This window comes from Scomber japonicus, chromosome 23 (genome assembly GCF_027409825.1).
Source record: "Scomber japonicus isolate fScoJap1 chromosome 23, fScoJap1.pri, whole genome shotgun sequence".
In the NCBI taxonomy this organism is placed as follows: Eukaryota; Metazoa; Chordata; class Actinopteri; order Scombriformes; family Scombridae; genus Scomber; species Scomber japonicus.
The window spans coordinates 7,457,178-7,481,675 of NC_070600.1; the positions used below are offsets into that span (position 1 = coordinate 7,457,178).

General features: G+C 38.1%; 1 protein-coding gene across 1 annotated transcript; it reads left to right on the top strand.

Annotated features, from left to right (window-relative positions):
- The first annotated feature begins 679 nt into the window (after positions 1 to 679).
- On the top strand, positions 680 to 22,870 carry LOC128385362 (basic helix-loop-helix ARNT-like protein 2). The gene is made up of 17 exons (XM_053344230.1): positions 680 to 829; positions 10,101 to 10,212; positions 10,308 to 10,346; positions 10,431 to 10,472; positions 10,676 to 10,833; positions 10,923 to 11,005; positions 11,097 to 11,189; positions 12,398 to 12,515; positions 12,685 to 12,834; positions 15,905 to 16,139; positions 16,608 to 16,714; positions 17,073 to 17,223; positions 17,442 to 17,497; positions 17,573 to 17,684; positions 17,928 to 18,018; positions 18,652 to 18,748; positions 20,017 to 22,870. Exons 1-17 carry the CDS (start codon positions 787 to 789, stop codon positions 20,172 to 20,174), a joined length of 1,845 nt encoding a protein of 614 aa, XP_053200205.1. The 5' UTR covers positions 680 to 786; the 3' UTR covers positions 20,175 to 22,870.
- The last annotated feature ends 1,628 nt before the right edge of the window (positions 22,871 to 24,498 follow it).

Below are 24,498 nucleotides of genomic sequence, written 5' to 3' on the forward strand. Positions count from 1 at the left end.
ATCGTTCCTGTCATGGCTCTGTTTGACATGAATCAAAGATTATTATATTAGCAGTTTATAATCTCATTTCCCATCAGGACATGTACTCTTTGTCAAATCACCACACGTCACGATTTACAAGCTGTGTGCTTTAAATAGAAGCGCTCACTGCAGCCAAAACGCGCTCACATTGGCATATCCTACATTTTTATGTTTAATGACATCAAAACAACACATAAACAACGAAATGCATTTTAATAGATCTTCATTTTGAAACTGTAGGCTATTATCAACGATGCGTTAAGTGCACTCTGTACATACCGATGGACATATCACTTAGTTGAATCCACACAAATGTAGGATTTGTTATGCTTTTTTGCTTGATTTCAGATTTAAAAGGATACTGATTCAGAACAGAGGAGAAATTAAATGAATGGACCGCAGCTGACACGGTAAAGCAGCGTTTGCTGTGTGCTCTGTCGGGTAAACACGGGCATGAATGAACCGAAAAGGCGATGAAGGAGGAGGAGGGGTGAGTGTGATCTCTATCCTCTTTTCCTGGTTTCCTAAAGGACATGGGTGTTCCCGTTCTCAGCCATCCCTCACGTTTCTCCCCCCACCACCCCAACTACCCCCCACCCCGCCTCCTTTGTAGAAAAAAATGAGAGAAAAAAATGAAGTCAATTATACAACACCCCTGCTCTCCTGCAGCTCCCTCCTCTCCTCCTCTCTACTACAGCTGGTGGCTCCACATGCGCTGCGGCGCTCCGTAAACTCCACCGGGCACACCGGCTCCAGTCTGCAGGCATGTCGGCCGGCGGCTCTGACGGGACGGCGGAGCGGCCAGCGGGTAAGAGCTCTGGGACGGGTCACTCTGGGGGTAACAGTGATATGCTGTATTGGCTGTGTGGAATGAATTAAGCTACTTTTACTGCCAGTGAAAAAAAACCGTTTTGTTTATTTATTTATTTTTGGGGGGCTGGACAACATTTCAGAAAGTAGTTTTAAAACTTCTTCAGCACCTTTTAGCGGACTCTCAAACAAAGCACAGTTTCGTTGCTAACTTTGTGGTTCGTTCAACTTCAAGTCAACTTAACAAAGCTTAGGTAACTTCTTAATTTTAAAATGAAATGACAACACAACTGACCATAGCAATAGCGTGCTGTGTAAAGTAACGCGTTACTCAACTATTAGCGGCAGCTGCGGGCGTTTAATTAGTGCACCTGATGGCTGGAGGCACTCCCGGTAAACGCTTCTGCTATCCATTCATTATTTTCCGTAGCTACTACGTGCTCGGCTTTACGTGCAGGAAGGGGGTGTACAAGCCTAATGGTACCACATGACTGTAACCATGACGACGATTTCCCTTAACCTTAATCTCATTTTAAATATCTCCAATTTGAAACCACACGTTTCTCTAACATGTCCGAGTCATTTTCACCAAACCGTACTCCTGGAGCTTAGGTTGTCACAGGGTTTGGCCGGGTGTAGCTCTGCTCTCCCGTTCAGCTGCACTTAAACTGGGTCAGTAGATCAGTGGAGCAGCGCTGTCGGAGTCAGGCAGCAGAGGGAGATAGTGGCTCCCGGCAAACATCACAGTCACCCGGTTTAAACTTCAGAAGCCAGCTTCCACAAGTCTACCTTTGAACAAAAAGTTTAAGGAGCTTTAAAAACAACACCTGATGTGATAATTTAAATAATTATTCTTAATTCAATTAACTGACTTAATTAAATAATTGCAGAGACAGACGATTAAATGTAGAATTGTGATGGACAAACTACATAAAGGTACAAAGGAAGTATATAAATGTATCATAATAGTATAAATTCCTTAATAAAATGTACATAAGTATCAAAGTTAAGAGTGTCAAATGGTTGCTATAGCTGGTTTAACTAATTCAAGTGTCATTGGTTGTTTAAACTTAATTGCATTATGTTTTGTGAACGTATGACTGCATGACAAATTGTTCTAATAAACTATTAACGCTATCATCTATAGTTCATTTATGTCAAAGCATGGTACTGTAATGTGTGTTTATTCAGCTGATTTGCCTTTTCTGTCCTTCTCTCACTCTATCTAATACACAAAAACACAAAAGTGCATTGGGATTATTGTTTTTCTGTTATGGAAGATAATATTTATGCTTTCACATGTTTGATTTAAATATCACCTCACTGCCCTGACTGTGTGATGGGTGAGGAAAGTTGCTGATACTATAATATACTGCATAGTTAACATAATTCCACAGTGGAAAAAATGATCCAGATGTTAATGAATGTTTCTCAGACCATAACTCTAAATGCACAGCTTCTACTAGTTGCCCGATAATGAGCATAGAAATATGTGTGACATACAAAAGCAGAGATTTGAGTGAGTAGAAACCAGAATAATTGCTTTCAAAGTCAAGTTGCAAAGTGTTTATTCCCAGTCTGATTTCCCTTTTGAGTCGACACCTCTTGTAACCATAGCAACCAGATAAAGGAGAATAATGAAATATTTCCTTCTCACATGTAGGCCAACAAAGTGAAAACATGTGTGACGGAATGGAAATATTTAAGGGCTATTAGTGAGGATCACTTCTAACCCTAACCCTCCATTAAAGACTGGCCTTTTTAAATGTAACATTTCAACTAGCGATGCTTTTAAAGGGGTTGACAATTCTCCATTCCAACTGATGTATTTGAATAACACACAAGAAATAGTATGTTTTTAAAAGAAATATATGCTATGTAATGTTGTTCCAAGCTCTGGCTCACTGCATGTGTCTGGGTGTCCTATATTCTTGGGTGTAATGTATAAGCAGCTCCCTCCATAAAAAATAATTGTATGTGCTTTGAAATAGAACATGCATGGTGTTATCTGTTTTAAAAAAAGAGTCTCTAATTACAAAACATCCTGAACATTTGCAGTTATCAGTTTGAGGAGTTGCAGCAATTGTAGGTCACTAAACCAGAAATAACCTAGAACATACTGTACTCTAACTGTACGATTTAAGGCTTGCCTTCTCTCTGCATCCAACCAAAACCACAACACAGTGGTTCACGTTCCTAGAAGCAAGCAAGCAATGCAGAGGCAGTGAGCTCAGGGCATAATGCCACTATAGAAATGTCTCAGGTGGATCGGATCACACTGATGACAATGAAGAATGGCAGCATACTAACCTTGAAATGAGGTGAAAGAGACAGAAATATTTCGACTCGACTATGTTCTGTATGTCGTGTGCTTTTACACAAAGGCAGCCCGTCCACAATTACGTTTCTATCAAGTATTTTCAGTTCAGTTAAAAACTTTATGAAGGACAAAGCTAGAAGAAAACTGTATTATCTGTGTTCCTGTCTGCACAAATATCAGGTTATAACATTGTACAATATCATTGAGCGTTAATCACAACCACGAACACTACACCTTCTTCACAATGAATACATATACTTCTGCTACAGTACTCCTATTATTATTATTACAACCATTGTTGCTACTACTGCTGCTACTATTACTACTGATTATACTACTACTACTATTCTAAAACTATTACTACTACTACTTTATGATGATTTACTTTTTCTGTGATTACCACGACTACTGTAGTACCTTACTAGTGATAGGTTAGGGAGCGTATGTGATGTGGGTTTTTTTATTAATGGTGTTTATTAAATGGTGATCTTTTTCCATTAGATCATAAATGTTTAAGGATCATACAATAAAAACACAATCTCAAGAACAAAAAGTGTGTCTGCTAAATTAGACCTGTCACAATAACTACTTTTATTGGACGATATATTGTCTCAGAAATAATCGCGATAAACGATATTATAGTGATTTGAAGATTGCTTTATACCACTGATATAATGCTATGGCAATATTGAGGTTAAAAAATGATTAAGGTCATGTCCATGTATCTATGATATCTAGACATTATTTCAATAATTATGTTATTGTACGATAAATCAATAATTTAATTATTGTGACAGGCCTTTGCTAAATTGCTGATATATTTCTGCTATTACTGCCAATATAATAATGAGCTGAAAACAAAGCAACAAAGAAATAGGGTAATGATACAAGAACTGCTGCATTGTCAGATAAAAAGGAAGTAAAAGTTCAGAGAAAGGTTATGTGATGTTGCATTTTGAATGAGTAACAAATCACTGTTAAGTCGCATGTTAGTGGTCTGAACTGAAGCCACTAATAGATTAATAACACTTCAAAAGGAAGTGATCCCAACAATGATGGGATCTTGAAATTGCGTCCTTGAAATAGCCATCTGTGCTGAATATCAACAAAAGGAAGTGCTCTTGTGTGCTAGAATACACACATAGTATTCAGGCTGGTTGTTTGGGAGAGTGGTGATGAATCATAAAAACAGTTGTTGGACGTGAGGACAATTTTACACTTGAAACCACGACTGTATATGCTTGTCCTGGTTGCTTTGTCTGGATATGCTTATGCTCTCTGTCTCAGCAAAAGTAATAATAGAATGGCTCACATCCTATTGCAGACAACATAGATATGATTAAAGTTAATTGTTAACATTCGGTTAATTCACTTTGAGGAAGTAGCTCTGGTGAATATTACTGGCTTATTGACATTAATATCATTAATAAAGATCATTATTTTTCTAAGTAATGCAAAAAGTGAATCAATGTCCAACATACTTTATGGGCTGTTGAACATACATGTAATTATATTACAATAATATATGTATGTAGAAACTATTCAAATAGTCATAGTAGCACAACCAGGTTAAAACACAGACTGTAACACTGAATAATGGTCAGTTCATTCAGATTGTTGTTTAAATTTATGACTGACGGCTTTAGAATATAAGCTGTTAAATTTCCATACTATTTGCATTTAACAATGTAGTAAAATATGACACAAGATAAAAGAAATGAGGCACCGGCCATCATGCTACAGGACAATCTACAATACTAATAATACGATAATATGATATGAGTCAGTCATTCGTTACTGGATGCCCTACACGCTAACATTTTTGCTTCAGTTGTAAACAATGTGAAGTAAATACTCTGACATTTAAAAAAATCAGTAATGGCTAGGTATAAATAAATGCAAAATTACAGTATTATTTTTATTTTTATTTATGTTTTTTCTTTTGTATAGCCTACATCAAAACAGAATTGACCTGAGAAAAACTATTCTTAGTTACATTTTTTATTTACTTAATTTTGTAAGATGCTGTACAAGATGAACAGCATCAATATATTTGTATTTATAGAACAAATAATAGAAATAATTATCAAACCATTTAAACCAATTAAATTACTTTAAAATAATAAATACTAATTTTGATTAGTACTGATTTGTAATTGTTACTAATCTGTTCACTGTCTACAGTATTTCATGAACTTACCAATTTGTCGTTATTAGTCAAGTTGTTGCAACATTTGTCACAATGAGAATTAAAGCTGTGTATTACCAACATTTACATTTTGAATTGCTTGCCATGGTGTTAAGATGCAGAGTTCATTTCACATGTTAATTTTTATAGCTCTTATACATTAATGAACACTTTGCCGTGTCTACTTTCAAACCAGCGAGTCCATCAGTGAGCTGGCAATACTATTGTACACAAGACTTTAATCCCAGCTTGTGTCCAGACGTTTGCTGTGTTTAGCACAGGCTGTCTTTGTAATTTCTGCTGTTTGGACACTCTAACATTCCTTTCTGACCTTTAACGATCTGTTATTGTCGTTTTTGGCTCTGTGTTGGAATCAGAAAACATCAGGTTAGCTAAATTTGCTGTGCTTTTGTAAATTTAACAGCTAGATCTTTTTAAATTGAGTGCAGGACTGAAAAAAACAACCCATAACCCAACAATACAGTTATCTGCATCCTCTGCATATGTAACAGTATTGTCATTTACCTTTTAAAAGTGTGTCAACAACCAGATAGAGATAATAAGATGCTTTACAAAGTTATTTACTTTCATCTGTGAAGGTTTTTTTGGGACATTTGTGACTCCATATTGTATTTATTGGCTGTTTGTTGGCCTTGTTTTTTATGGGATTGCGGGACCAGTTTTGTGCCTTTTATTGTTGTGCTGTGTTAGAGATGTAGCATCGTGATATTGTGTGTAATTCAAAACAGGTCATCTATACTCCATTTTACGCCCCCCCAAATACCCTGAAGTCATTGAAGTGGGATGAAAGTGCTTGTTAGAAAAGGTACAGCATTAAACAAGTGCATGTAGGTCATATCATGCTTATTCTTGCTTATACTGAATTAGTTACACTCCTCTGAATCTCCACTATTGCATTTCTGGATTTCAGTACAAAGGTATGTCATCTGCTGCCCTGCAAGCTTGGCTTCCCATCAGCAGTCTTGTCACGACTGGAGCTTTTGGCTCAGGCGTGACTCACAATGTGACTGCCTATAGGTGTTTTGAGAACTAGACAAAGCAGGCACTGTCGCTTTTTTAGATGGCACGTTTTAGCCAGTCAGCTGGCAGTGTTCACCCTGGCGCCTGTAGGGACTATATTCCGACATATAAGGAAACAGGAAAAACAGTGTGACGTTTGAGGCAGTGTGTTGTGCAGCATCAGCGCTGGAGAGATGTGGTGGGTGGAAGGGAGAGCCGGCAAGTGTCCGCTCCCACATTCCACTTTTACGTCAGTGATGACCCACTAAACTCCCCTGAAGGGATTAAAGAAAATGATGTCAGTCTAAATAATGTTCCCTCATTGCTGATAGAACTGTTGAAGACATGCAGGGTTAAAAAACTTGCTGTTTTTGTTTGTTTGTGAGGTGAGGTGGAACGGTTCAGTTTGACCTTTCAGCCACGCTCCCCTTACTTGTAGGTTTTCTTTAAAAATCTCTAAATAAAGTCTTGTTCAAAAGTTGAGGATACACATTGAAATTAACTTTAATGCTTGAAAAATAACACTGTCCCTGACTGTATTATGAAAGTAGCTTGAAAAATATGGGTCAATAATTAATTATCATTACTATAAATTTGTTTCCTTAAGTGTGAGTCCAGCAGAACAGTAGGAGAATATGGGTCAGTCACCATCAACAGTCATCAACAGTGATGTTGAATAGCTTTCTTCACTTTTATTAACACTTTTTTACACAAATGGGTGTCACAATTTGATGTATGGGAGTCGTGAGTATAAATAGGTCAGTGTAACAGCATTATATAAATCTTGGGTAACACGATAGCCCAAACCCATTTACTCTCACGTGCCGTCTAAACTGACAAAATCCCAGCATAGCTGGAGGTTTGGCGCCATTCAATGGAAACTTTCAGCCAGTGCATCGAGAGTTCACCTAGAAACAGATGACTACAGAGTGGGGCGGAGCTAAGCCTTTGTGTTTGTGTGTGCGTATTAATGTGTGTGTGTTCTTTCTCAGGCTACTTTTGGGGACAGTTAATTGGGAACAGTTTGTCCAACTGGGGACAAAATAAGTTTCCAATTGGGAAAAATCAGATTTATGGGTCAGTAGTTAAGGTTAGGGTTAGGATTAGGTAAATAGTGGTTATGGTCAGGGCTAGGGCAAGTCTCCAGGAAATTAATGTAAGTCAATATAATGTCCCCAAAAGTGACCGTGAACTGAAGTGTGTGTGTTTGTGTATGAGGGAGAGCGAGCAAGAGAGTGAGAGCCAGTGAGAGAGGAAGAAGGGGGTGTTGATTTGGCGGGAGATTAAAGAGAAATGAGAAGACAAAAGAGAAAATTCTGGCAGTCCTGCCCCATGAAGTGTTTCTGGCATACATGGGTTAGAAGCAGCTTCAAACGTAGTAAATACCTTTTTCTTCAGTTAAACAAACATTCCTGAGAGAAATATCAGCCTTTTAAAAACAACTGCTGCCGCCCACTATGGAAAACACATTTATGAGGCATCTTGAGAGTTCCTCACAAAAACAGTGCTATGCTTTTGAGGAATTGAAAATATTGATTTTTATTCACATAGTGATAAACCTGTTCTTAAATATCTTTCAAAATTAACAAAAATCCCAAACAAACAAGTTTTATAGGTATAACCTAGAAAAGTAACTGTAGCCTGAAGGATACAAACATGCTGCACAGGCTACTTTATGGTTGGCAAATACTTGTTTATGCTTCTTTACAGAACTGATTCCATAATGATTTTAACCTTATCCAACCAAAGAGCTAATTGTAAAATGAAACCATGACTTAATACTTAATTTTGAAATTTAAATACTACTGAATTTAAGTACTTTACTCTGAATTTGAGTAATATGAATTCCCCTCTTTGAAACTTCCAGGTCATTTCAAGTTATTTTAGGGTTCCCAAATTTAGAAAATACTTGTGTTTAGTGTTCAAAAAACTTTATTATAGTTTCTTAAATTTATAAGTCAGTTAGGATTAAAAAGAAACAAATTGATCGGTGGAACTCAAACTTGAACATTAAGGCTACCAAGGATAGCAAACTGAGCAGCCCTCTCTCCAGTGAGATTATGTTCTATGTTGTACATGTTCTGCTCTCTAATGGGTTTCACTGTGGGTTTACCCCTACAAGGCACCGCAGTGACACCCTGAGAAAAATAGTTTTCATTGACTTTCCAATCGGGGGTAAAATTTGTACTGCACCCTTCCACCTATAGAGGCCCAATGCCCCCGTTGCTCGCCTCTCTTTTTTTAATCAGCCACCTTGAGATCTACACTGCAATTTCTTGTTCCACCATGCGGTTTTACAGCTTTTAACTTGTTTCATCATGTTGGATACAAAACCCTGTTTCACCTGTGCCACATCTATGATGTAGACAGATAGGCACCAGTCCTGTTTCTTCTGCCTTGGGAGAAGCGGCAGTGTTTGTGACAGACCCTACTCCGAGGCTCGGATGGGCTTCTTCTGCCCAAGTTGAGCATGAGACCCATAATGGACCTGTGTGTCCTAAACGGCCACATGGTGCAGAGCCCCTTTACATATGCTACATTCAAACAGCTGCTGGAGTGTAACCAGCCAGGCGACTGGATGACATCCATAGACCTGACTGATCTGTACTGCCACTTTCCCCATCATATCATGCCAGTCATCACCCGACATCCTAGTCAGCAGATACCCCTGCTCTTGGGCTCCTACGCCATGACTACACAACTGCTGGAGAAGCGTAGAATGTGCTTGAGGAAACCAATGGTTTCATGTCCTTTTAATGGCGATTTTCAGGGATATTTCAGTGAAGGACATCTGTCTGGCAACCTCCTGGCTGTCCACCTAGACCTTTGCGTAGTCATTTATCAGGGATATCACTGCAGCCTCTGTCCCATTCAGTGCTAGTGCGCTGTCGGGAGGAACCATGGCTGGATCAGACTGAGGTGAGACCAGGTTTGCTGGCTTGTGCAGCCCAGTGACCCAAGACCCTCAGGTAGGCAGCGGTCAGCCAGAGGACTGTTGGTATTTTCTTTTGGCTGGGTTTGCACCATACTTATTCTGGACCCAGCTAAGTCCCCAACAGCTTTCTCCTTAGAGTTTAGCCAACCATGAAGCCCATTAGAGGCCAGAGCACATTCAACATAAAAAAGTAGTTACCTGGATATAACTCCAGTTGTATGGGTATGTGTGTAGTCCTCTAACAACAAGCCCTGTTGGCCTCAGCTGTTTTCACCAGACGCCATAATGCATACATTTTATAATTTGTAAATAATCACCTCTGTGATTCATTTACAGGGCTATATTATGATAATAATATTTTTGTTAGTTCTTTGGGAGCGGCTGCAGGCTGTTGCGAGTAATTTGTCCAACATATCTTTCATAGCCTGAAGGTGCACCATTGTCCTTGTTTGCTTTCTGTTAGCCAATACAAGTGTGGTCTTGCTGATTTGCGTACATGTCATTTTCTGTTTCTTCATCCACTTTTAAATTATAAGGTCAACCAACTGAAATGAAAGTAAAGCTCAGTTGTTTGTTGTCAGTTGTTTCAAGGGATTTGCACTAGTCTTTGATTAGAGTCCAGTCAGCTTTACTCCTCTAGATTATTTCTTTGTATGCGGTACTTTGAATGCACAACACACCCCAGGCAGAGCAAGTCTTATTCATTCATGGTGAATTATTAATACGGCATCCGACAAGCCGGCGCTCAAGGTTGAAGTGTTTATTTGCAATCTCACATCACTGTATGGCTGGCTGTTACTGTTCAGATCTCGCTGCAGAGGAAGAAGGCCCAAACCAAGCAGGCTCCTCGCTGCCAGCTGTCGAGCTGCCAAGGAAACGAAAGGGAGATGTGGAGGATAGGTCAGACACCCATGTACAGTAAGAGGAGCTTCTTACTTTTGTTTACTATACTGTTCTTATTTTATACTACATAGCATACAATGTATTCCATATATTTCCATTTGATCTTGCAGGCAAAACCTTGATTTCCAAATGGATGATGACCTCAGCAGGTACACTGAATTCTTGGCTTTATTTACCTACTGTGTAAATAAAAGCAAGGAAAATGTTGATGTTTGATCCCTCTTTATCTGCAGATCTGAAGGAGAAGATCAGCAAGTCAAAATGAAATGCTTCAGGTGATTCTATTTTTAAATCAAATTACTGTGGCATCTGTCTTGAATAGCTTGCGTGTGTGTGATCAGCAATTTCAAACCATAATGACTCTCACAGAGTAGCTGCAGTATGTATTTCAGTTTATTTTCCGCCAAAAATAACTGTGGGAGGCAGGATTTTGTTTTTTTTAGAACTCTTATTTTACAGTTTTAAATTGCATCTACAGGGAACCTCACCGCCAGATTGAGAAGCGGCGGAGGGACAAAATGAACAACCTCATTGACGAGCTGTCTGCCATGATCCCCGCCTGTCAGCCCATTTCTCGTAAACTTGACAAACTCACTGTGCTGCGGAAGGCTGTACAACACCTGAAAGCCCTCAAAGGTAACTATTAACCCACCTGGTATTTAAAAATGTCAGGGAATGTCCATTGTGCTCCATCTAATTTAATGTTTTTGTGTGTGCGTTCTCAGCTGGGACGGGCAGCGCCTTTACTGATACCACCCACAAGCCTTCCATTCTGCCTCATGATGACCTCAGACACCTCCTGCTCAGGGTATGTACAACAACTGGTGCCATTTGATGATACAGCTATTTATCCATCTATTGCACCTGTCTATTCATGTATTTATCTGTCTACCTACCAGGCTGCAGACGGTTTCCTATTAGTTGTGAGTTGTGACCGGGCCAAAATCGTGTTCATCTCAGAGACTGTCTCCAAGATCCTCAACTTTAGCCGGGTGTGTTAAAGTCCCCAACACACACTCATTTTGATGTCGTTATCAATTCTAAGTATTAATAATAATAAGTGCTTCCTGTTGGTTTTGCTGGCTAGGTTGCACTTCATTAAGTTGAAATGTAATCGGACCTTTTGTACATTTATTTCTAAATGACTAAACAATATAACTCAAAACACGAATAAATAATACTGAGTTGCTGGTTAACATAGTTTCGCTCAGGTATTGATGGCGACCAAAAAGAGAATTGAAAAGAGGATTTCCATTAAGGCTGGTTGAAATGTACAAAATGTTGTATACTGATATTAAAACAATACAGTATGGATAACTTGGTGCTTTCGGAAAATATTTACACAATGAGATTTTTGATATCTCCAATTAAAAGCAGAAAAGCTTTTTGCTTGTTTTACTAACTGTTTAACAAACAGAATTTCTTTTTACAATCAAGTTTAATTATTAAACTAACAGTAATATTTATTAATACATTTATTCATATTTTTGACTGATCTGATAACTTAATTTAGTCAATTTCTGGGTTTCAGTATCTCAGTTTGTACTGTTACTACAGGACCCTTTTGTGGTTAAAGGAACCAAATCTTTACAACACAAATTGTTGTGGAAACAAATTTATGTCAGTCTACAGAATCTATGAGAAAAGAGAAACTCACAAAACATTTTACAGACCTCTGCTTTGGTGAAATTCTGATCAAACTATAAATAAAGAAATCCAGGTCAAATTCTTGTAAAATGTGCTGGGCTTGCTTGCAATCTCTTAGATTTTATACATTTTCTGAAAGTCAGTTTGTAGTTCTTGGCAGCTGCAATGATAACCACACCTGCTCCACATTCTTGACCAAATTTTCTAGCTTTGAGATGGACTGTAGGCAAATACAGCAGAGAGGGATGCCGATTAGGAGAGACACAAGTGGAAAGCTTAAAGAGAAATTTGACTCCACGTCTGCAGGGCAGCATGTGTTATTTGGGGACTTACCACTAAACCATGACTGGGAACGCTGTAACAATTCTCTTATTGGTTCTATTCAAAGCCCTCTATTACGGTCCAGATACATTTCCTGTGTGCTGAGCTGATAAATATTTTTCAAATTAAGCAGGTTTGCAGAGCAGATGTGAAATTGCAACACTGACATAGACAGGAAAGTAAAGTGGAGACAGGAAAAAAGTGAACGTATGTGGGTCATTTGCATTCACAGGTGGATTTGACAGGGCAGAGCTTGTTCGATTTAATTCATCCCAAAGACATCAACAAGTTAAAGGAACAGCTGTCGTCTTCTGAACTGTCGCCCCGCCAACGCCTCATTGATGCTGCAAGTACGTGTCTTGCCATGCCAGGTTTGACAATAAACTGCAGTTGACATTGTAACCATATATGGAAGAGCTAAAGGCAACTAATCAATATGGGAGTCAGCTGAATGATCAATTCTGGCAAACTGTCAAGAATCCAAAAGTTTTTAATTGAATGTGATCTATCTGTGTACAGCTGGGGTTCAAGTCCAGGCAGATACCCCTGTCAGGGCATCCCACTTGTCTACTGGAGCCCGGCGATCCTTCTTCTGCCGCATGAAGCATAGCCGAGTGGCAGGGAAGCACGAGGACAGAAGCCTGCTGCCTAGTACTTCCAAAAAGAAAGGTGGGTTAGATTGTGATTCACACTACAAGGTTTTCAGAGCACCTTCACCGGCCAGTTTCACATACTCCCTTAGTGTATGGCGATACAAATAAATAAATGTATTATTATTTATAGCAAATGGTTATACAGTCTGTTGCAGACAATAGTAAAAACAGTAACAATGGAATAAAAGTTAGAAATATCTGTTAATAAAATATTTCTATCTTTCAAAGTTCTTTTTTATTGAATTTCCATGCTTAACAGACAACAAACAAGAACACATTCCCACCCAACCATGAGCATCCCTACCCTCCACTGTCACTCTGTAAGGTTACATTTGTTATACCATGTTAATTGTATATGTCCAAATGTATAAAATAAAAAAACAAAGTTGACACAAGGGACTTGGTGAAATTAAGAGAAGAAAGGCATTTTAGGTCACAATGAGAGGTTAAGCAGAAGTAGCATGTCCGAGCCTGAGATATGACAAGGTAAGGTGACAAGTGGGCAAAAAATAAATAAATAAATAAATAAACAAGTCAATAAGAATGATATGAACATTGTGCTATCTATTCCTGTACTTGTCAATAAAAGATTTATGAAGTGGAGGAGCCATTTTTGATGCCCCTCCCTTACATAAAAAACCTGTGCATTTCCCTTAGACTATGTTACGTGACTCAAAGGGATCGGCATGAAACAATTGACTACTGTGTTACAAATTTTAAAAAATGTTGATGGTACAAGCCTGTGTACATAAAAACACAGAAGTAGAAATTAACTACAATTCCCAAGGTGCATTTTGTACGGTGGCCTTGAGTTGTGTCAGGAAACATCTAAACATCTAGCTTAAAATTCTGTTATGTGAGCAGCTAATTGCAAGGGGATGCTTAAGATTACTGTGTTGAGAAAACTTTTTACAATCTACAATTTAGGCTCAGTTGTGCAGAAATGTAGCATTTATAGCTCTGTGGCTCTATGGCCGTGCTACACCTGCATGAATATGATTGGACGTGACTGGTCATTTGATAGCTGCACAGCTGGTGATTAAGCCAGTGATTGCAAAGCATGAACGAAACAACTGGTGCTATTCAGCTAATAAAATCTGACTTCAGTGCTCTCTATGCTTCAATATTCTTCTTCTCCATATCCACTCAGTTATAAAGGAAAGCTCTATTTCAGATAAATATTTAAAGTCAGAGAACGTGACTCTCCTTCAGTTCCCATGACCACTAGTTTCTCCAATCTGGTTCTGTTGCTCCATACTGTGTCCTATTTTCCAGCCCTGGATCAAGTAAGTATGTCTAAATGATTCTCAGATTTGCTCCACTTGGAATACCAGATGGATGGGATGTGCCGCTGTGGGCAACACAACAAGTGGCAGAAGGTTTACACAAAATCCTAAATCATTTTTTTTGAATTGGACTTAAATGCAGTTTTCAGATTTTTCTCTATTATTTAAAGACAACAATTCTACAGGAATTCAGATTCATTATGAGAATCTCCAGTATGTTTATACATACAAGTAAACACATTAACCCTCTTAAATCTCCATCTCCTCTGGCTCAAAGCTCTCTTGGATCATCTGTTTACCTAGTTCTCAAGAGCATTGAGGTTATTCAACTAAGAGGAATGGCTTGATTGAGTTTGTCTTGAAAAGGTGGATCTATTCAGCATTGTGTGCACAGTCACATAAAGTCCTGGATCTGCAGGGCTCAAACAGATGAGAAGAGGGAGGATGTATACAAAGTGCATATTTAAATGAAAGATATTTAAATGTGTTTCTAGGCAATGAGGTCAGTGTTCAGGCAGCCAGTGGAAAACAAACTAAAAAAAAAAGGGAAATGGAGGCTGTGTAGGTGGAAATAAACAAATGATCTGCTCTGGATCCCCCTCCACCTGTTTGCAAAGGTTTGCTGGCTTTGTGTATAAGTAGTTGAGCCTTGTCCTTTATTCCTAAGCCAGGGCATGACTGAATGTCCACAGTAAAGATCAAGAAAGCATCTGATTTATTTTGAGCATCTATAAATCAAATAAATCAAATGAATCAATTGAGACATTGAAAGTTACTTAAATATTGAGAAGAAACAAAGCAATGTTTTTAGTAATGACCAAAATGTAATGACATAAATACATCTGTTGTTAAAATACACAGGAAAAGGTCATTTCCCAAACTTTGAACAATGTGGGTCAGATTGTTCTGTTTGATTTGTTGGTGGAAGGAATTCAAACAGATGCAGCAATTTAAAACAAGTTGTCCTGAACAGGAAGTAGGTCAGTTACAGCATTGTGTAACACAAAGTAAGAAGGTGGTCAAAACCCCACTTACAGTAAATCTGATTGCAGTGATAGAAACAAGAGAGGTGCTGCCACCTAGTGGCAAATATCAGCTACTGCACTATGGAACATAAGCACTGAAGGTAGTGAAAATTATCATCTGTAATATGATCATAATATACCTTCAATTACTTTAGAAATCAAAATACATGAAATCATTAATTTATGCCTTTTCAAATACCATTTCGACTGTCTAGTTAAATGCCCCTTCATTAGGTTAAATGATAAAGGGATCTCATGGAAAAATAGAAACAAGCATGCATACTGATTACTGTATGACATATTCCTTTATTGTGACAAACATGGGCAGTGTAATCTATATTGACTCAATCTCACATACATTTTCCTGGTGTCTTAAGAAATTACTGAGCCTTTAAAAAAGAAAAAATATATATGCTGTGTATGTCTACAGTTAGGATAAATGAGCTTGGGGCTGATTGCCACAGGCAGGGTAGAGAAGACACAATGTACTGAGAGTCTAGGTTAGACATGATGGTATATTGTATGTAAAATGTTAGTCTTACCCTTTAGAAGCGTTACGGTCCCATATAGTGTCTAATATAAATAAAAGTTGGATTTCTGATTCCTGTTTGACTGGAATTTATGCATTACAGTAATAAAAATAAGGTGTCATTAGTAAAATTGAAGCATGACACAAGTTGACGTAACTTCCATAGTGATTCTGGTTTATTTACTTACATTTCAGCTATGTTTAACTTGATGATGTATCATCTATTACTAGTTTTTCTACCCACAGATACTTACAGATACTGTACCCTCCACTGCACTGGGTATTTGCGGAGTTGGCCGAGCAGTCAGCTGGACTCAGAGGGTGATGCCGAGAAGGAATCTTCTAACCTGACCTGCCTGGTTACCGTGTGCCGCTTCCAACCTCAAGTGTCCCACCAGCCTTCCAAAGATATCAACGTCAAGCCCACAGAGTTTGTCACCCGCTGTGCGATCGACGGCAAGTTCACTTTTGTAGACCAACAGTGAGTTTCCTTGATTCTATCTACCTCCATCCACACCATTTAGGCCTACCATTTCCCCAGTGAGTCGTGGATTTGTTATGAACGCAGGGTTCGACTGAGAAAAGGAGAGCAGAGCCGTGTTGTGGTCGGGAAGCATACAGCACATTTTGTTCTTTCACTGTCAGTGGAGATAATCCTTTCTGTCTTTGCTGTTGTTTCTTAGAAGGAGCTGTGCATCTTGATGACATCATATGAAAATATCTTCTCATTTGTTGGGAAGTAATTTCACACCTCAAGTATAGTGAAGCATTTTATCGCATTTCCCGTGTGTCACTGATGATGATAATACAGATGTTCAGTGCTCACTTTCATGCCATTCATCCGTCACTGTTTTTGATGAGCACAATCCTGAGACACACAGAGAGAGAGAGGGAGTGAGGTGGAAAACACCACAATAACCAAACCCTCCCTTTATCCTCTCTTTCACAGAGCCACGACAATCATAGGTTATTTGCCGCAAGAAGTTCTTGGCACGTCATGTTATGAGTACTTCCACCAGGATGACCTGCAGCACCTTGCAGAGAAACACAGGCAAGGTGATGGAGCATAACCACTACAGCTGGCTAATTTAATACAATGTCTATCTATAATTTGTAGTCCAAAACAATATATTCATGTTTAGAAGAAGAAAATGTTTTGCTGTGAAGTTAAAGAAAGCCCTCAATACTAATCAATTAGCTTGATTCGAAGGAACACTACTGACGATGTGTCCTAAATTGACAAGGTACACCCCCCCCCCCCCCCCCCACACGCCACTCTCACCATCAAGGAAGCTCATGTGACTCATGTGTAAAACATCTAATGGCACAATGGATAGTAACACCATCGTTTTATGAATCTAGGAATCTGTTTCATTGTGCTTTGTCATGACACTTTTGTCCATTCTCCTGGTAGTTCTCCGAAGCAAGGAGAAGATTGAGACACAGTGCTACAAGTTCAAGGCAAAACATGGCTCCTATGTTTTACTCCAAAGTCAGTGGTTTAGTTTCACAAATCCATGGACCAAAGAAGTTGAGTTTATCGTGTCCTTAAACAGGGTTATCTCGTAAGTATTGGTTCATTTGTAAAGAAGTGGTTTAACAGAACATCCATTCATTCAACTGAAATGTGAGTTCTTTAGACAGAATCTTCTTGGCACTGATTCATCAAAACCTTCTCATGCAATATACCCATATTGTGCTTCATGATGGTATAACATATATTTAAAATACAGTTTATATGCAGTGTGAATACAGCACCTTAAATACTCCTTTGCAACAGCAGGGGGCCTGGTCACCCAAAGGATGATGAGGAGGCAGGCAGCTCAAAAACAAATCAGGGTAAGGGAAATACATACTGTATATTCAGAAATGTGTCTGATGTTAGATTTAACTGCTTTCCTGTTTTTTCCACAGAAGACACAAAGCAAATACCTGTAATTCCCGGCCTCTCAAGTGGTGCGGGCACAATGGTCTACGCAGGCAGCATAGGGACCCAAATTGCGAATGAGCTCATCGACTCCTACAGGTGCATTATCTGTATATATGTATAAAATGGCAAAACTAAATAGAAATGGTTGTTTTCCCTCTGTGTTCGTATACGAGTAAATGGCATGAGTTTTTGATCAAGGGTACGTTGAATACAAGCTCAAGATATAAACGAGGTAGATCCAACCTGTAATGATATAATAAACTTAAAATGATGATTTATACTTATTTTGTATAATAACATGTATTATATATTATTTTGTTGTTGTGTTCCTGCCAGTAGGATGAACTCTTCTCCATCAAGCGGCGCTTCCAGTCCGTTTGGCCCGGTGCAGGAGAGGGGTCCACTGGTTTCCCTGCAAACCAGCATGAGTGTGAGTGATCACTGTTCAATAACATAGGGGCCCATGACACTCTCTTAACATAAAGCTCCAGTCATAATTTGATTTAGTAAACATCATGACACAAGCAGGTTTAATACTAATGCATGGCAACTGTTGTGGCATAAGGACATCTATAATTGTATGCTATAATTTCTGTTTTATGTAAAGCACATTGAATTGCCATTGTGTATGAAATGCGCTATATAAATAAAACTGCCTTGCCTTGCCTTGCCTAATTTAAATGTATTTTATGCTTTTATGCTAATTGTGGCAATGTGGTATTCTCTATGCAAATTAACGCTCTCCCATACCTTGTACATTTTCAAACAAATGAATGGTGATATGCAGAGTTCTGATAATGTAGGCACATAATTAGGAGGCAGCAATAATGTTAAGCATTGCACATGAAGGAATTATTTCATCATGTGCTAATACTTTGTCTTACAGTAAATAATACATTCCCCACTTTATGCTCACACTTGCTTACAGTGTCTCTGAAAGTCAAATATAAGAGGTTTTAACACACAGCAAAATAGAACATTTTGTCTTACCTCAACACTTTTCTCCTGAGTTTATTGACATTGGACCCTGAGCAGCGTTTTAACATGACATGACTTGTTTCAGCCATCCAGCAGGGAGGGGGCTTCAGGCAGTTCATCACAGTCCCAGTCTGACTCAAGGACAACAGCGGGCACCAGCAGTGCAACTTCTGAAAGTACAGGTACTGTGAGCAGGATCATTATAAATACATGCTGTCACAGTTATTCTCTAAATCTCTTCGAAGATGAAGATATCCAAAGGCTTCACAAATTCTTTTGACATTTTATATTAGAGAAGGAGGGATAAAAGCAGCCCACACATTTAGCCTGAAGCCATCCTCAGTGTGCTACCAAATCTGAATTCAGCAGTCTGGATTCATACAGTTAACCCCACTATCCCACAGTTGCCTCAATCACTACTTCGTCTCATTAGATGATATAAGAGATGACGGCAGTAAAATCCAACATTTCTACAAATGCAGATCCATGTTCTCTTAGTTTCGTGGAGCTCCATTTTCATTGATTTCAAGCAAAATGTAAAATTAGATGTATAGTTCTACAAACACCACAGACAAAACTTTCTTATATCCAGTGATACTTTGAAAACACTTATCAGTAAATAATCTGCTCTTACTCAAGTAACAGAGTTAACTGCCCTTGGGGACAACAGATAATCCTGTTTGTGGCTTCTGTGAAGTGAACAGTGATCCACTGTATAATGTTCTTTTAAAACTTTTGTCTTCTTACTGCATTACATATAGACAAGCACGTATAATCTGCCAATATGACATAAATAAAATGGAACAATTTGCAGGTAAAGCAATATAATATATTCCATCCTGTCAATGGATAACCTATGCAGTAACAAGATGTCATTTTAGTTTGTTTCAAAACAAGAATTGAATTTAAGATACAGAGAAGTGGGACAAAGGTATTACATCACTAGCAACTGAAAACATGGCATGGCAAAAGGCATTCTAGGAAACAGTCTGTGAATCAACAAGAATGCAACTACACACTTTATGTTTGGGAACCTTACGTAAGTGAGCCGGTGGGAAAAGACAAGGGTCCCCAGGCATTAGAGTATGTCACTACCTCTAGGGTATCTACAAGTAGCTGTCTTTTTGCCTTTTTATTTTACTTAAGAACTTGAACTGAACTGAACTGAAGAGTATTAATGTTATATTATTTCTTTAGAGAGTTTTAGTTGTGAAAAAAGTATTCACCTATATTTGCTAAGGCAAGTTGAAAATACACGCTTCGAATCTTGAACAAATTATTCAAGTTGAAAATCTCCTCATCATTTTATAATTTGTTGAGAACAAAATGACGTAACAACGGTCAATGGAAACCAAAATCATCAACCCATACATTCGCTTTGTGTTCTGTAAGAGTTTTCAAAGGGGGATTTTTCCTTCAGTCTTGTTTTGTGTCACTGTGTCTCACCTAGGCGAGCCATCCCAGCTGGACTTGGACAACATGGTGGTCCCGGGCCTGAGCAACTTCAGCAGTGACGAGGCAGCCATGGCGGTCATCATGAGCTTGCTGGAGACAGATGTGAACATGGGTCAAACTGGGGACTTTGAGGACTTACACTGGCCTTTCTAGAAGGCACATAGACTTTTAGCCCCTCTCAAATGCTCTTGTGCCGTTTTCATGCCGTTTGCCGAGAACTTGGCCATTCGGTTGTTCTTTCTTTGACCGACTGATCCAGCCTTGCACAACTGAACCCACTGGACATATACCAAAGGCTGCGACAGGTGGTACTTGAGGAAGATTAAAGGAAATGTTATGACTGTGATTGCTCTGTTGGTCCCCTGGGCCCACGCCTAAAGGAAAGTGAGGTCAAAGTGTCCCTGGAGCCTGTGGTAGGTCAGTGTCTTCCGCAGTGACACATCTTTTAAGGGGCTTTCCACAGCAGAACAATCTCTCTGTCCACTCTGCTGCCATCTGTGAGTGACCAAGGTCTGGAGGAGAGTCAGACCCCTGCTGTGTGCAGTGCTGCTAGAGAAACTCCTCAAACCTTTGACATTTACAAAACCTTTGGTACCCAGTGATAACATACGTCTCTAATTGTTCCATTTGTTTATTGTTTTTAAAAGGTCTCCTGCCAACACATTTGAAGTCATTTTAAAAGAATACTCTTCTGTCTGATATCATGTCCAGTAAGTATTGACGAGGCTAAAAAGGACGTCTATTCCTTTTCCTTCAGTAAGAATTCCAGACTCTATGATGTGCAAACATGGAGATGCCTTAGGCCTCGCACCAGGTCTGGTCCAGGTATACTCCAATTATGAATATTATGGCTTATTCTAGTCATGTCTTAATGTTCAGGAATGATGTCAGAAAGAATGTCAGCCATCATATGGAAATTTCACTGTCTTTTACTGAGCTAGTCAAGCAACTTTTATACACTTTAACTGGTTCAGTCATATGATCAGAATACATTTGACGAACTAGGTCTAACAATAGGTGCAAGGTGTATGCACAGCAAGAACTAATTATTGAGGAAACATTGAGTTGTGTCTTTGACGTTCAGAGGACTAATATAGGCCTTCATCCACTATACATTTCAACAGTGTACTATCAGAAAATGATTGTGTCCAAGTTTTTACATTTAAATCAGAAGAGACTAACAACGGGCACCACTAGTTTACTGACTAACAACAGCTATTAGGATTGATGGCTAATACTATCAAAAACTACCAAGAAATATGTGTCATGGAGAAGACTCTGTCCTGTGACTAATTTGAATAAAATAAATGCTTGAAGAATGACTCTTGTTTACACTTTTGGTCCCAGGACAGACAGTTGAAATGACACCTAGCTTTACAATCAACCCAAATCTGTGTGATCTTGTTAGTTTCTCTGGTTTGGGTTATAAATTGCACAGCCCATTCAATTTCAGAATTTCATCCCTTCGACACAGGTTATTCCCACGTTGAAAAGTAACTTTTTGCTTAAGATTAAGTTCTTATTGTGTCATTTGCATATATGGCCATGGCTTCTACAATAGTTGTGATGCCCACCTGCAGACATCTCAAATTTGGATAAATCTTTTATCAGATAAATGGGATAACAGATCATTTCTAATTTTCACCTTTTAGTGAAAAATCACATCTGTTGAATTAAAGTCCAAAATCAGGGGAGGTAACCATTTCTCTTCAAGCTTGTAAAATGTCTGTTTTCATACTGAATGTGCACTAAAGGACTGAGCCCTACTATGCCTATACTGTGTTCATATATCCCATACTTACTGTACTCCAGACAGTTCTGTGAAAGTAATCCACACTGAGCTCCTGGAAATATTATGGAAGGTCCACCTTGGATGGTATGGAGAATGTTTTCCAGTGTTAACAAGGGACAAGCCAACATGTTTTTAGGGGAAAATATTTTATTGCTGTTGTGTCATGTCTTACCCTCTCTCTCTGTTGCCCTATACTAGTGTTTGAACAGCCTACCACTGCACAGAAATTAGACATTGTATTTGTGTTGCTAGGGAGATGAAAATGTTGTTTCTGAATGTCCCATTACCACAACAGCCTCTTGTAAAAGAAAACTCCACCCGGAGCATCTCAACATTGTTTTCAGAAAACACCTATTGGGGTTATACAATGTATTTCTCTATAAATTTGTTTTTGTGGTACTTTCTACACAAGTAGTAGCTTGTGTAGAAAGACCAGAATGCAATACAGCTGCAAGATGGATGGAATTCTGAGCCAAATATTGTGCAGAATCATATCCACAGAGGAATAATTATGCTTTCAAGCTATTTACATGTTTTCAGAAAAACCCAAATTCAAGATCAGTAGGTTAATGACAGTTATCTGGCATTGGCAGACAGATGGAAAGAGTTCATCAAAAAGTAAATTAAATTTTTATCACAAAATGTCCCTTGAAATGTACTTTGGATTAATATTAACAGTGCTTGAGTATGTGTGGGTGGATTTTACTTTTAAACTCAGTGACAGGCCTTCATGCAGCACATGTAAACTGTGGTTATATCACTGGTTCCTCTAATCTTGAAAGCATAATGTGATTGTGAAGCCTTGAACACATGTTGTTTCTGACATTGTTCAATTGTAAATTAACCATTATGCGCTCTTTGTGGCTTTAAAGCAACAACAGTTGGTACTAGACAATATTTGCTGTTGCCATCAGTGCCATTTGAAATGGACACTTAGGAGTATTGAATATGCCCTGCTATCAAAAGATAAAATGTTTGATATTTGTATGTGCAAATTGTCGTTTATGTATCTGCTGTAACAAGGAAAGGAAGTTGAAGTCTTTTAAAGTAAAACAGTTTTTCAGTAATTGTCGGAATTCCTTTTTGTGTTTGTTGTTTTCTGAACTTGTCTTTCAGTTTACAGGTTTGATGCAGAGCATTTAAACTTCACTTGACACAAATTAATTAGATACTTTCCACCGTAAATAACCATCATTTCACAGTTTTGTCATATTTTTTTGTTAGAGTAGGTTTTAGCAAGATTTTAGAGCAAACAATGATACACATTATTATACCTGCTTATTAAAGTAATGTCAACTATTTTACTTAAATTATATATTTAAAAATAGTTGTATTTGTCTTATCTGAATAGTCATTTTTTCATGAAGTCTTTCCTCATTGAATTAGTGATGATGGATGAAAGAAAGGCAGAGGGGATGAGGATTGTAAAAAAGAGGCAGCAACTCAATGTGTTTGTACACTCATTACTTTAATACAGGTTTAAAGATAAATTCAATTTAGCCTAACCATAATCTATGCAATGTTCAAAATAAGCATTTGAATACATAAATCCTTTCTGAATAGTCAATTTATATAAAAGAGTGGTTAGCCTTTGGAGAAACTGCAGTATAATTGAAACATGGGGAGTATAGTACTGTATAAAGGTGTCATTATTTTTAAGGCACTTGGCTGTCTGTCCATATTGGTATGGCATATGGGTAACAACCTGGAATAAATTGGTATAATGTGGGTTACATCCTGGAATAAATACAGAGTCATATTTAATTTATATATCTTTTCTAAAGAAAGAGCTTACAACATCACAACAAAAGCACAAGAAAAACTGAATACTAGATTCTGTTACGTAAAAAGTAACAGATCAGAGCAAGACAATTTAGCTTGGTTTGATTCTGGCAAGGTACCTTTACTGCAGGTCATTCCTCTCTCTTTCTACCTATTTCCTTTCAGCCTCTATGCCACCCACTATTAAATAAAAAGTCAAAAAGCCCCAAAATAAAAAAACTTGTGTAAATGTAGTAGGTATCAAGATGCACATTTTTGAGATTGTAATTCGACTTTATGCTGACGACACAATACTATTTTCTTTATCAGATTCACAATGCTCTATATCTAAAATATACATTTTTATAATAGCACATGGCATGTTTTAATGAAACCAAAACTATCCTATTTCCCTAATTGTTATACTACAAAATTGTTATACAAACAAAATGTAACTTATCTTAAAATGTTTTCATAAAGCTTGTAGGGCTAGATAAGATCTTTCATCTAAACATATATCTGAAGAAAAGAACCTTCAACAATCAATTTATCCTTTATATTTTCACATCATTTTAGTTAAGTATCTTCTAACTAAATCTAAGATAGAAAGTAAACACAATGAAGACAAATGGTAATCTATTTATTATGAATGCACAGAAACACTTATTTAAAATGTTTCTATGATGATGCTGATGCTAATATCGTAATTCACTTTGTCATATCACTGCATCACATGTGTCTATGTATTACTTGTCTTTCCTTTCCCTTTAAGGCAGCACATTTGTTTTGTCTTTGACAGGTAGAATAGGGGACCTATGTACACGCCAAAACTGGGGAATAAAAAACATAATTCAATAACATTACACAGAGTCTGTTCAGAATCATTCCAGTAGTTCATGTATAAAATGAGGGGAACCATCAACA